Source organism: Macrobrachium nipponense, chromosome 19 (genome assembly GCF_015104395.2).
Source record: "Macrobrachium nipponense isolate FS-2020 chromosome 19, ASM1510439v2, whole genome shotgun sequence".
NCBI classification, from domain to species: Eukaryota; Metazoa; Arthropoda; class Malacostraca; order Decapoda; family Palaemonidae; genus Macrobrachium; species Macrobrachium nipponense.
In genome coordinates, this window is record NC_061088.1 from 39750557 (window position 1) to 39765494 (window position 14938).

At 40.3% G+C, this 14938-nt stretch overlaps 1 protein-coding gene across 4 annotated transcripts in view; it reads left to right on the forward strand.

Moving 5' to 3' along the window:
- LOC135216507 (protein mono-ADP-ribosyltransferase PARP12-like) overlaps positions 1-14938 on the forward strand; it is a 376362-nt gene that overhangs the window by 104558 nt on the left and 256866 nt on the right. For 2 of the 4 annotated variants that reach the window (XM_064251889.1, XM_064251882.1), the window contains exon 1: positions 9557-9888. The exons of the other annotated variants lie outside the window; for them this stretch is intronic. In XM_064251889.1, the coding sequence (XP_064107959.1) occupies positions 9706-9888 (183 nt within the window). In that variant the 5' untranslated portion in view covers positions 9557-9705. Of the gene's footprint in view, positions 1-9556; positions 9889-14938 lie in introns of those variants that run through there. 4 annotated transcript variants of the gene reach the window in all.

The window sequence follows — 14938 nt, forward strand, 5'->3', positions numbered from 1 at the left end:
AAAGATATGAAAAGAAAGGCAGCTCTTGGAGCTGAATGCAGGGCTAGTTTAGCCCCCTCTCCTTCTCCTGTGATGACGGAGGCCTCTACTCTTTCTTATCCTGCTTCTAGGAATTTTTGACTCCTTAATCGGAACCTGCGTCTTCTTGTTCAAAGTCTTCATCTCTAACTCATAAGACTTCTTCTCACGACAGGAGGATCCAGCCAAGTTCTCACAACAGGAGGATCCAGCCTTGGTCCCGCTTGCCAACATTTTGAAGACTTGCTATCATCCTTTAAGGGAAAGACAATCTAACAAGAAAAGAGAACCTGCTCTGTCGCCTGTGTCGTCATAGGACAAAGTGCAAAAATAAGACTTAGCACAGCCTCCCGACAGCCTATGCATCTCTCTTTAGATTTCTTATGGAATATTAACCAGACTTCTACGACCCTGCTCCTCCTAGCTCACTTGATTTGATTTTCTTGATGAAGAAACCCTCTGAAGCTCTCCTTCCCAAGTTAGTCCTTTCCTCTGCAACTAAAAAGGGTGTTATGTTGATGAATGGTTTTCGAGTCAGAGGGAACAAGGCAAACCGTCCTTTGCCTTTCTGTCACTGAAGCTCATCAAGAAACGTTCACTTCTTGAAGATCTTCAAGGGGATTGATTAGGAGTACTCTTTTGTGCAGACGAGCTTGCTTCCCCTGTTTGCCATGATACTTTTGAGCCTGAACCTTTGTGTACATTTTTGACAAAAGGGGTAATGACGACACAAAAGTGAGTATGTTTGTTCTCCTCTCTTGACAATTCCCACCTGTTTCCTCAAGATGTAGTTAAGGACAACCTAACCCCTCAGCACTTCAGAAGTCAACTAAGGACCTGCTGGCACAATCGACAGAGCACCCTAAGCCATCAACTTTGGTTTCTGCTCCTACTAAAACCTTTCCTCTGTTACGGTGCCAGACCTCACTCCAACGTTCACCCATCTTCCAAGTCCTCTTTGAAAACCACAACTAAGCTTGCCTCCAAGTGAAACATCAGTCCTTCATATTCCCATAGGTGCCAGGCAAGCTACATAATTTTTGGGAGGAATGAAGAGCAGAGGTGCAGAAGCCTGGGTTGTTCAAGTACTTCGTGTGGGCTACTCCATTCCTTTCAGGGAAAGACCTTCCTTTTCCAAAGTGTCCATCAAGTTAATTAACTGCATACTCTGTTGGCTCAGAGAGGTTTTTGGTTCTCAAGGAGGAAGTAGAGGCCTCATTCTCAAAGCAGCAGTAGAGGAGGTCATCAGCTAATTAGAGGGGTTCTACAACAGGCTGTTTGTAGTCCCCAAAGGAAGGAGCCCCGGCTGAGGCCTGTCTTAGATGTCAACGGCCTGAATTACTATGTTCTGTAGACGAAATTCAAGATGTGAGCGAATTCTGTACTAGCTTCACTTTGCCAGATGAACTGGATGGTATTTTTGGACATGCAGGATGCCTACTTCCTTGTTCTGATCCATCAGGACTTTAGGAAGTACCTGCGGTCCATTTTTCAGAACAAAGTTTTCCAGTTTCTGTCGTTGTGCTTCTGCCTGTCGACAGCACCTTAGGTTTCCACCAGGGTTCTAACCCCTCTGGGACAGTGGCTGCATTTGATGGAAATAAATGCATCTCTTACCTGGATAACTCTGCACATCGTGGGAAAGCCAGTGTGCATAGTGATTCTTTATTTCGGGATGACTAGGCTTTTCTGTCCCCGAAAAGAGTTGTTGTTCCTTCTGATGGTTCAGGAGTTCCTCATTTGTTCGTCTTGCTTGGCAGTACAGTGGATGAGTCTTCTGGGGACTTTAGTTGGTGGAGCAATTCAGGAAGGTGGGAAGGCTTTCACTCAAGGACACTGCAGTTCTTTCTCCAGCCTGACTCAATAGTTTTCCCTGTCACGGACAAAATCAGAGAGGATCTTTCTTGGTGGATTTCGAGAGAAAACCTTAACCTAGTATTATTCAGATGCGTGGATGTAGGTTGGGGAGCCTTGTAACAGTATTGCAGTTTGGACGGAGGCTCAAAGGACTTCACATCAGTGGCAAGGAACCTTCAGCAGTTTACCAGGGCCTTCATGAGTTTGTACGACTAGATTCAGGTGAGGTAGTGGGCATTCATTCGGACAAACTCCACAGCCTTGTCCTACATTTGAAAACAGGACAGTGACACGTTCCTTCACCCTGTTCTTGACGGTCTGGGATCTTCCTCTTTGGACAGAGGAACATCAAATCAGCCTTGTTCCACGCTTTGTTCTTCAAGGAAGGATGAAAGTGATGGTGGATGAACTGATCAGAGGTTGTCAAGTTCTCCTGTTGGAATGGACATTGGATTCAAGAGTATGTATCGATCTTTGAAAGACTTGGGGAAGACCATCGATTGATCTTTCTGCGATGTCCAAGAATAATCGTCTTCAATCATTCTGCTCCCCAGTCCCAGACCCCCTGGCTTGGTCGGAAGACAAGATGCTGTTGGGCTGGATGGGTATGCCTTCTCTCCCTTCAGGATGATCTTGGAGGTCCTCAACAAAGTGAAGCTTCATCTAAATGTTTACCTGACGTTGGTAGCTCCATTTAGCCAAGAAAGGCGTGGAACATCTTCTGAAGATGGTGTAAACAAGTTAGTCTCTTCTTCTAAGGCCTCTTTTGAGTCAGATGTTGATATCCTTCTTGATCTGAGGCCACAAGGAAGTTGTCTTCCTCAACTATTAAGGGGATATCAAGCCATTCTCAACTCTGTTTTTAAACATAGTGGTCTTGATCTATCCTCCCATAGTGATCTGTTGGGCTTTATTCGGTTTTTCAAGACCTCGAAAGTGCCAAAGGACTGTATAGCTTGGAATCTTTATGTCATCTCCAAGGGCCTTTCCGTCCCTCCCTATGCATTTATTTATTTATTTTTAATTCTATACTTATTTATTTGCTTTTATTTATTCATTTTTAGTCATTTATTTCTTTATTTATATTATTTATTTTATTTTGTAGTTAATATTTATTTTATTTATTTCATTTCATTTTTTTATTAATTTTAATTCATTCATTTATTTACTTATTTTATATATTTATTCATTTTTTAGTTTATTCATTTATTCTAATCATTTATTAATTTTGATTTTTTATTTATTTATTCATTTATTTAATTATTTATTTGTATTCATTTATTTGTATTTCTTTATTTATTTATTTTTATTTCTTTATATATTTTGATTTATTGATTTACTTGATTCGGTGAAGAAAATAATGAAGAGGACTTTTTTTAATGGCTGTAGTGTCAGCAAAAAGTGACCCTAGTCCTTCAGTTCAAAGAATGAAAACACATCAGATTCTTGGCCTCGCTCTCGTGAAGAACTTTATGGACATTTTAGGACTGTAGGAGGAAGAAAGGCTTCCCTACCCTATAAGAGCATTAAGATATTACCTTCACAGGACAGAGAAAGTAATAGGATCTTCATCACTTTTATGGTGTTCTATTAAGATCCTTCTCTACCTTTGTCTAAAAATGCTATGTCTCTTTTACCTCAAGGTCATTGATAATCGAGGCATGGTTGTAAGTGAAAGAAGAATTGTTGCTGCTTTTCAAAGTGAAAGTGGGCAAAGTGAGAGCTATCGCCACCTCACTCACGTTTCGCCATAACTTGTCGTCTGTGATTCTACAACCTACGTGTTGGAGATCAAAGTCTGTGTTTGCGATTCATAATGTGAAGGAAATAAAGATGGTGTTTGAGAACTGTAGTACTCTTGGTCCTTTATCCATTACCCTCATGTACTTAACAACTGGAGGGCAGGTCCTTCAGTTTTTTTTTATCATAATGGTTTTGGTTTTATAGTTTGTGTAGGTAACTGTTTATTTTTGTTGTAGAATCTGCTTTTTGGCCAGGTCAAGGGCAATGTTACTTTGTAAATTCCTTGATAAGTCAGCGGTTAGGCCCACAACTTCCAGGAACATTCCAGTTTTATAGAGGTAACCCATGGTCTTGCTATCATTCTCTCTACTAAGTAACCGAGTGCCAACCAGAGGTAGTACTCACCTGCAGTGGCTTGCTAACAAAAGTAAGGTATGACAAGCATAACCTATGCTACCACATGCTAACTGTTTTGAGAATTCCTTTTTTTTTTCTTTTCCAAGAGGTGTTGTCTCCACTTCCATAAAGATAAGTTTCAATAATAAAAGCAAGTTTTATTCAATACTTATCAAGAAATTGTCTAGTTGGGGCTGTTACGGTGTCGAAATATCCTGGCAAAGGTCGACACAATGTTACGGCCTCTGAGGGAGGTCCGCTTCAGGTTCGATATGAATTAATAAAAAAAAAACATCAACAGTTGAAACTGGGGAGACGAATATAGAAAGAAACACCAACACAACAAAGGTTTATTTACAAGCTTACTAACATTGGTAAATGCAGAATAGTATCTCCTATTTACATAAAAAGATAGAATCTTACACTGCATGAACTAGGGGAACAGTGAGGCAATTCAAATACTTGCTAGTCAATTTGGTATTTCGAAGCGATGGCTTCTCAGCGGAAAACGGTGATTGCAGACGTCCACTTGACTCCGTATTGCAGAAACTAGTCTACTTGTAAGGAAGGAACTTCCCAAACCTCTAGCAGGACCTTTTCTTCTCTGAAGTCTGCTCGATGTCGAGATAACACGAGATAATTCGTCCACTCATGAAGATGACTAGACCAGTATTCAACCAACTCCTGAGCAACTTTTCTTCTGATCCTTCGTCGGTCCCTTTCTCTCTTATCTCTCACGAATAATCTCTGCTGCTGCTGATTTCTCACTGATATTCTGACCAGTGGCTCTTACTGAGGATATCTCTCTGTGACTAACTGGTGTCTCTCTTCTACGATCTCTGCTCTCCAAAGTTCGTTCGTCGTATTTATACGGCATTCTGGGGGCGGAACCTATGGCAAACGTCACAGACTCCAGGGATTTCTAGAACTTCTTAGATGAATCTAGACGAGGTATTGCATCAGAAATCGCGACGTTTCTCACAACACATTGGCGCGTGTTGAGCTCCACAACACGCCTGACGATTCCAGAACAGGCACCTCCAACACGGGCGCGAAAGCCTCCTTACTGCCGAACTTCTCGAAAATGCGTTCTCCTTTCCTTTAACTTCCTTTGCTATGAAATCAACTGATTTTTTTTTTCTAAAGAGAAGCAAGAATTGAACAGCAGGGAAACAATTCTGCATAAAGCTTTAATCCAGTCAAACACGCATGCTTCTCCACTCACTCACTCGTACGATAACAGAAAACTGTTATTATGCTACTCATGCTGAGAAAAATCTCTAGAGGCTACTGCTATAACATTATCCTTCTCTCTTACTTCTTCCGTTTTCTGAACTGATTAAAACTTATAAATACTAAAACACCTCTTGTGTTTTTCTCAAAACTAGTCTCACTCAGTAACACTGTTACACGGGCGGAGGCCACGGCACGGGGCATTGTTTATAATTCTGAAGCAAATTTACATTTACTGACTTTGCTCTACTCTTACCCACATTAATTCTATGATATACATTTCCCCTCTCCTCTAACACTGAAAAAGGACCTTCGAACTTATAAGGTAAAAATGGACTTTCTCTCGAGACTAGTACTAAAACTTTATCTTTTACACACAAACTTCTCTTGTTTGCTCTAAGATCAGGCTTTCCTTTAATTTCCCCTTGACTTCCTCTTGCATTTTCTTTCGCTAAGTGCCAAGTGCTTCCGTTCTCCTCCGCTAGTTGCCAAACATCTCTTAGATTGTTTTTATAATACTCAAGATTAGTTATGCAATCATCTCTACCCTTACTTCTAGGCAAAGGTCCGAACATATTTGTAAATACATTCTCAAAAGATTCGCCTACCGAAGAAATATTACCCAACGGAGCTCTGGGGATAACCTGATTCGGTTTCCCAGCAATTTGGTATTCATGCATACCTCTTCACGTCATTTTTCATCTTAGACCAAAAGTACGCCCTACTAATACACTCGAAAGTTTTATTTACTCCCAAATGTCCTTGCTCATCGTGTGCTAACTTCAAAACTAGCTCACGAAACTTCCTAGGAACTACTAAATTTTCTGTGAATCCCCCCTCACTACCTGACTTAGGATGAACATGACACAAACTTCGTCCTTTACACAAAAAGTTTCCTTACACACATCATCGAGATCATCATCCAGCTCACACTCAAAAATTCGGGTTAGTGTCTCATCCTCTCTCTGCAACTTGACTAGCTCATCCTTATCCAAAACGTTAGAGCCTAATTCATCACCGTAACTAGGACTAGATACCTGTACATTTACTACGTTACTTCCGACAGCTACACCTTCCGTTTGGCTATCACTGTCCACGATAGAGTTAGGTCTCTCAGCCAACACTCATGCCAAGATCAACCTCGCTACCTCTATCACACTCATTCGAATCCACGAACTCACTCTCGTTCGAATCCACGAACTTATTCTTGTTCGAATCCACGAACTTACTCACGTTTGAATCCACGAACTTACTCACGTTCGAATCCACGAACAAATTATGACCGTAGTCTACATCTGTATCTAAACAACCTAGTACTACCATTTCATCTTATGTGATCCGAGTTGCACAAATTCACAATAGCGCAAACTTTTCATTGGAACCTAACTAATTATCATACACGAGTATTTTACGGACACAAGCGCAACATTTTTAAATCGAGGAGAAATCCTGCAGAGGTGTTTGTTCAATTGTTTTCATGTAATTTTTAGGTTTTCAAGCTTTTCTATGTAATGTAAATAACATCAAATAATAAGAATAATAATTTTCTCTCTCTCTCTCTCTCTCTCTCTCTCTCTCTCTCTCTCTCTCTCTCTCTCTCTCTCTCTCTCTCTCAATCTTTTACTGAAATGAAAGAATTCTTATGGTACATGTATGTGCTATGTTTGTTTATATTTTCAAATAATGATAATAGCATAACAATAATTACAAAATTCGTGATAGTACTTTAAAGAAATACCCTTTCCATTTCACTCTGAGGTAAGAATTTCTCCTCTCTCTATGTCTTACTGAGATGAGAGCTCTCTTACTGAGATGAGAGAATTTTTTATGGTACATCTATTGTATCTACTATATGTTTATTAATATTTTCAGATAATAATAGTAATAATAATAATATAAATTTAATAACAAAATGTTGCATATGAAGAGTTCTTTCACCTCATCTTTCTTTTAACTCCACAGAAACTCAAAGAATAGCGCTATCAAATATGTCAAGTAATGTGACAGGAGTGCGAGAGTGTTGCCATATTATCAGCGATTTTTACATAATCTCTCTCTCTCTCTCTCTCTCTCTCTCTCTCTCTCTCTCTCCTCTCTCTCTCTCTCTCTCCAGACACCACTATTTTACCAACCGTTTATTTTTTTAAGGGTAATGTATCAAGCTAACTTTTAAAGGGAATGACAGTAACTTAACTTTTATTTCAATTAAAAGTTAGTTTAATACTTAGGTAAATACTACCCTCTCTCTCTCTCTCTCTCTCTCTCTCTCTCTCTCTCTCTCTCTCTCTCTCTCTCTCTCTCTCTCTCTCTCTCTCTCTCTCTCTCTCTTTCTTAGTGGGAATGTAGATAATTTTTAATTGATCTTTCTTTACCTTTACATTCTACAACTGTAATAAAAAGCACTGTTTGTTCATGAAAAGGAATTTCAGAAACAAAGAGAAAGAGACAATAAATAAATACTTAAAAGTGGATGAGAAGACTTCTAAAAAATTCCTTGTTGGGGGATTGGGGCAGCTGTTGTTAGTCAGGAACCCAACCTTGCGTACGTTCAGGGTAGCACTAGTTTAATCTTGTGGGATGAATTTTGCTTACATCTACATTATCATAATATCAAACATTTCATGTTGATACCACATATGCAAGTGTTTGAGAATGTTAATTGCACTTTTCTCTTTTAAGATCTCCTACTACTGTGTAATATTTAATTACAGCTTTCACACAAAACAAGGGCTTTTTTTTTTTTACTATTATGTAGTTACTAATTGCTTTCTTGTATTCCACACACAGATGACCTGAGCGATGATGAGGAGCACATTTCTTTTGAAAAAGAAACAGAATTGTCTCCCATGAAAGAATATGGTGACAGAAACTATGAATCATATCCTAACCCAACAAGGACTCCTAGGCATCATGATGAGGAAAGGAAAAAACGTGGATTGAATTTAGAATTGCAGGATAGAAAGATTACAACTTCTTTAAGTAACCAACAGACAAATACTGATGACCAGGTATCTGATGAAAGTGGAGATGGTTCCCGTGAAAATAATTTGAGAGACAGAATTCATGTTCAGAAAAAATCTTTAGTAAAAAAAGGCAACCATAATATGTTACACCAGCATGTTGGAAGTGATTCTGATTCAGCCTGTTTGTCAGAAAGAACAAGGGAAAGACAAGTTGAGGAAAGTACCCTAAAGAAAGGTTCACTTAAAAGGAGTACAAAGAAGAGTTCTCACGGTAAAGGTGATGATGATTCTAGTGAAAATAATTTGAGAGAGAGCAGTCGTGGTCAGGGAAAATCAGATGTAAAAAAACGCAACCGTAATATGTTACACCAGCATGATGGAAGTGATTCTGATTCAAACAGTTTGTCAGAAAGAACAATGGAAAGGCAAGTTGAGGAAAGTTCCGTGAAGAAAGGTTCACTTAGAAGGAGTACAAAGAAGAATTCTCACGGTAAAGGTGGTAGTGATTCTGAATCTGCAAGTGAGGGCAGAAACCCACTATCAAGAAAAGATATGAGAGATAGTGGAAAGATAAAACAGGAAAGATACAGTTTAAAGAAAATTCCTAATAATGAGAGTGAAAGTGACCCTGAATATGAGCAGGACTATAAAAGTAATGGGAGAAAAAAACTATCAAGGAAAGATACAAGAGACTTTAGAAAGATGAAGGAAGAGAGAGAGAGTTCAAAAAGGAACCCTGATAAGAAAATATCAAAATATGAAGAGCAGAATAAGTCGGATTCAGATGAAGACCAAAGGAGAGAGAGAAGACCCCATTCTCAAGTATCCCCAGTAGCAAAAGAAACCTACTACAGTGAAGTAAAAACTGCCTCTCATTTATCTTACAGGAGCCAGTCGGGTAGAGAGAGAGAGTCCAGGAACCGCTCTTCGAGCAAAGAGGTTAGTGAAAGTGATTCTGATTCAGACAACTACCATGTAAAGGAAGTAAAAGATCCAAGAGAAGCAAGGCATGACAATATAGAAAAAACAGTGAGGAAAGGCATAAAAGAATATAGAAAGCAGAAAGCTGGAAGCCAATCAGAATTGAGTGATGAATCTTATGCAGATAAACAGTGGGGTAGGGAAGAATCATATATGCGAAATGCACCGAGGAGGAGAGAGAACATAATGTCTCATAATGACATAGAACCAGATCTAAATGAAGAGCAACAAAGGCTCCATACCCCACGAGCAAAATCCGAGCATCGGCGAAAAGGTGATAGAAATGAATCATATGGCAAAAACTTTTTGAAAGAAATGGAGACCATTGATGGAAACGTACTCAGAAGAGAGTCTAAGTCATATTCAAGTCGAGTAGAAAAAGAGAGACACACTGAACATTTTACTTCAAAACACTCAAGAGAGGATTATCATGAAAACAATGGTGGTAAGTCTGCATATCAGCAGACAGAAAGTGAATCCGAGTCGGAGGAACTGAGCTCTAGAAAAACTTCAGATGGCGGAGTACGAAAGGCGCTACATAAAGAGCGCTCATGGCATGCATGTGTATAAGGATCCCTACAGTGAGAATAAACATTTTAAAAATGCGGATAAAGGCAAAAGAGAGGATACAATGCAGAATTTTGACTACGAAAATGATGGAGCTGAGTATCTTCCTATAAGAAATATCCAAAGAAGGGTAAGTAAAATAAAATGCGTTACTTTAGCATACTGTAGCATGTTTGCTACTTGGATATATGTGTGTGGAATGATATTTTTCAATTTTTCCAATTATATATATATATATATATATTATATATAGTATATATATATATATATATATATATATATATATATATATTTATATATATATATATATATATATATATATATATATATATATATATATATATATATAGATATGTAGATTATATAGATATATATATAGACAGCAATTAATCTATTATCTGACTCTATGTGAGGGTCATTAGCGTACTTATTGGCACCTTGAAATCAGTAGAGTAATATTAGGGTGTAAATACATTCCCCAGTAGATTCAACTCTTGGAGTTTCCTTACGATTCTCCCTTAACTTGTGTTTGGCCTTCAGCCCCCCTGTGGTCTTTTTGGTTCTATCTAAGCTGATTGGCCTCCATGTTGGTCGTGGTCAGAAAGGCATTGTTGCACGAGCCATCAGACTTAAATCAAAATTACATATATATATATATATATATATATATATATATATATATATATATATAGTATATATATATAATGCAAGGCTTTCCTGTGGCAGCCCACGCCACATAACTTAGAGCGTGGTCCAGGTGTATTTGCTGCTTGCAGGGCAAAGGGGGGCGGGGGGACGCATTTAGTCTCCAGTGTGACCTGGGTCACCCGAACCGAACTCAGGGTATGGGAGGAAGTGAGGCTTTCCTCCTTGCGCTGGTCCCTTTAATTTCGCCCTGAGTGACTCATCTCAGTGATTCTGAAAGGGTACTAACATACAGCAGCACAGGTGAAAAACGAGAAATGTAGGATGTGTCAGAGAGAGAGAAAGAAGGAAAATAACAGGGTCATGTGCTTTAATGTTACTTTCATGGATGAAGCAAAGGTGATTCATAATACCCCACCCCTTCTTAAAAGTCATTTCAATGAAATGGCAAGAAAAATTTTGCTTCACCATAATATAAACTTCTTTCTCTCTCCTGAGAGGTACTTGAACTAATTTGATTTTACTGTCATTTAACAACATTACTCTAATTGACTTGCAACCACTGGTTATAAGTATTATAAATTTCCACTGGGCTTCTTCAAAGATGTACTCTAATCATTAATAATTATTTAAAGTTCTTCTCAGGAAAGTCCCTTACATGTAAGTGAACTCAAACAAAACTAAGAATAATAAATGAAGAAGTATACTAAACATTACCTTTGCCAAGGCATAATCATTCACGAAAGTTAACTAATAAGTTTAACACAATTATATCTAAATAAATAAAGCACAACAAAGTAAAAGTAAGAGTCTAATTTATCTTACTAAACTGCTACTTAATTTAACATTATTCTAAGGGGTTGGTAATAATCTTTGTTCTATCAAATATGAATGCTCTTTCAACATAAAACATTCATGCAGTTAATTTGCCCTGAGGGGGATTACAGATGCACGTCCACAAGGGTGTTAGGGCCCTGTGTTTACGTAATATAACTTAAGCCCAGTACCAAACAGGTGGGACAAAACAAGTAAGATATAAAGTATAGATAGAACTCAAAGGTATGATTGGCTCTCAGTCAAGAGTAAACAAACGCAATTAATAACTTGTGGGGAATGATGTACTACACACTGAAAATATATGATTAACATGAAAAAAATGAGGCAATGCTTTAGTAGTGTCGCTTTAGTAGGCCAAGCTAACTATAATACTCTAGTTTGTCATACATCTGTATTTCAATATCCCTTAATTGAGACTGTGCCCAAGATGGCACCTAGTATGGGAAGTCTTAGAACCTCTTAAAAGGGCATCGCTAGAAGGTAGCGAATGCCATCATAATTATTAGCGACGATCTGTCAAGTTCTCAATGCCAGGTCTGCTGGCGAATGGACTTTGCCTTAGCAGAGCATACAATACAAACAGGTGCCTAAGAGGCGAGAATAAAGAAGGAAGGAAATCATAAAGAAGAGGGTATGTGAAGTACAAAAGAAGAACAGTCGCAAAAGAGGAAGAGAAGCAAGGGGCAGTAGCAGAATCTGGCACTCTCCTCTAGACGGGGGAGGGCTGGAATTCGCTAGAATATGGCACTGTGCCAGGGCACTAGTGCAGAGAGGGCCTATGGCTCCTGCAAGATTTCTTGAATCCTCAACATCCACTGTCTTTCATCCTTTGACCTCTCTGAGGTTGGTTTGACGACGCCGTGGGGAGACTCGAAAGACGTAAGTCCCTGGGAGGTGCTGTAATAGCATCGGCCCTGACTGCTGTGACAGCCAGAACAATTGCATGAAGGGTCAACAGAGTCCTTGTGCTAGGACTGGCTAGCTGCTGATGGAGGGGAAGAAGAGAAGATGGTTACAGGCTCCCGATTTGGGATAACGGACTCCGGGATTCAAACTCGGCTTGACGCACATAAGGGCCAGAGCAGGGCACTGCCTGATGCCTTCAAGTGGTGCTGGTTGTGCAAGGACAGGTCCCCAGGAGGATTGCATAATCGGTCTAGAGTGAGGTAAGGGCGGGAGCCCTGAGACAGTTCAAAATTAGGAGGCATCTTGTGTTGTCCTAACAAGACTTCATAATTGCCAGGAATATGTCGCCACTGCCAGAGTACATAATTTTGAATGGTGAGGTTGAGTGATCCTCAACCGGACAGTGGGCAGGAACATTTGAATGTGATTGAGGCTCTCTATAGCAAGTAGGCTATGCCTCTCATTCCTCCCTCATGGAGGAATTTTGTCTTCTCGAATTTTTTAGAGCTGCACACCAGAGTTGAATACTCAGACCTGGTGGGCGTGAAAGCAGTCACCAGGAGGCACAGCAAAGATGGGGACCTGAGGCGGGGGGGGCTAAGATTGACAGGCAGGTCACTGCTATGGCAATGGCAGGAGCAGCAGCCCATTTGGGGCAATGGGCCCATGAAGAGGTGTCCTCGTGCACCCTGTACAAGTCACAAAAGTTCCTGCTATAATCAGGCCTTGGCTGTTTATTCCGCTGCCAATGGCTGTTATTCGTGTCATTTTTGGGGATGTCTATTCTGAGGGAGAGTGGGAGTTGACTGAGTAAGATCTGGTTTGGTGAGGCATTGCTTACGCGCCGGATTATTCTGCTGCTGCTGCTGCGTCATGTGGAAGTTGGCAAGAGAGGGCACTACAGGGGGGATTTTCTTGTTCAAGGAGCTCTGCAGTGGGTGGTGGGTGTCCCAGGTATCTGCCCACTTACGTAAGTGGCAAATTCAGGAGGGGCATAGGTCAAGAAATCTTTCAGCTGGAAAAGTTTGAGGATCCCGCCTGTGGAAGCTGCCTTGGATGCCCTTGTCCACCTCTGGAGGGCAGGCGTCTTCTTCGCCACCCATTCCGACCATGTTTGCCCAGATTCCTTCAGCAGGCTCATCCATTTCGGTCGCCACGTGTATTTGCGGGGGTGGGGTTGGGGGGGGGGGGGGGGGGGTGGTTTGATCTTGAAGGCTTTGATGATGGCTTACCTCCCTTATGCAAGTGAGATCCCCTTGGTCTTAAATGGGGAGAGCTTGGAAGGTGATAGTGGCCTTACCTTCGAGGTGTTTCCAGGACCTTTTCTACGTGATCGAGATTTATTCCATGATCGGATAAGTGTCTATGCTACTGAGGGGATTGTGATGAACAAGATGTAAAGGGTTGTATGCCAGCATTAACCATAGCCAGTTGGTGAGGCCTTTTTGCTGCTTCCTTTCTCTCTTGGAAATCTCTTTCTTTCTCCCTCTCTATGCTTTCTTTCTCCTTTTCTTCTCTTTCCTTCTCCCTCTCTGCTCTTTCTGCTGCTTTTCTTCTCCTGGAATTCTCTTTTCTTTTCCCTTTCTACTCTTGCTCTTTCTATCCTTGCCTTTTTCCTTCCTTCAGCTACCTAAGTATCTAATTCTTGGCCCCGCAGACCAGCGACCTTCCCTGCTTCCATAAAAGCCTTAATCTCCTCTAAGGCAGGATTGTTCGCTGGTTTGGAGGAGTGGAGAATATGAGGGCATGAATGGCGAAATCCTAATGGGTAACTCGGGCGCAAAACCCTGGAATGATGTTTCTAGGACGGAATAACACTGTTAAATTCCACAAAGATGTAATGAGAACAAATTCTCTGCACAGCGAAAGAAAGCGGGATTACGCAACGCCAACGCGAGCTTAAAGTCACCGATTTACACAGGATCTGAAATAGATTCCCCAAATGGAAATAGATCATCGCAAAGAAGCAATATGGGCAGGGATACTGCACAAATAGTTCCATGGAACAACACTCACGGACTGTAAATATTCAGCGCAAAGGGTGTGAAATAGTGCTGCACAGACAATTGGTCAGTAGACTTGTAATGAGCAATATACCAGTGCATCAAAATATTCGTCCCGTGGGCGTATTAAAATATAAAGCAGTCAGATGGACTGAAAAATTATAAAGGCCTGCCGACCGACACCGGCGAGATGTGCATATACAAATATGGCAAATGAAATGCGAATATAACAGTGCTGCGGGTTTATGAGTCAAGTGGGCATGAAATATGGCCTTATGGACAATTTAAGTATAATTGCAGGCAACGGTTGAAATGCAATATGCTTATACGGAATAAGAAAAATATGGCGAAACTATTTGTCACGAGGTGCGGCAAACTGTCGGCCTCCTGGACTATCGAAATAAAACATCAAGCAGTCAGAAAACAATCCTAACCAGTCGGGAGACTGCAAATAAACTTCACAATGACGAATTATATAAAAATTAAGGCGTTACTTAAGACATAAATTATTAGACTTCCCCAGCCATCCCTACACTTTCCAGTTATATTTTTAGCTTCCTTATCCCTTACTGCGGGAAAACTCCCAGGATCAATTACCATCTGGACAAAAGTGTATGGACACCCAAACAAACCTTTGTGCCTTGTTCTTTCGTTCACGCTGCAGCAATATAATACAAAAATATATATGTAAAGACATTTCCCCTTATTCAATGATTTACACCAATTTTTATTTCTTACACTGATAGCCCTGTGTTTGACCCACGCTACTTACACAAAAGGTGAATGAAT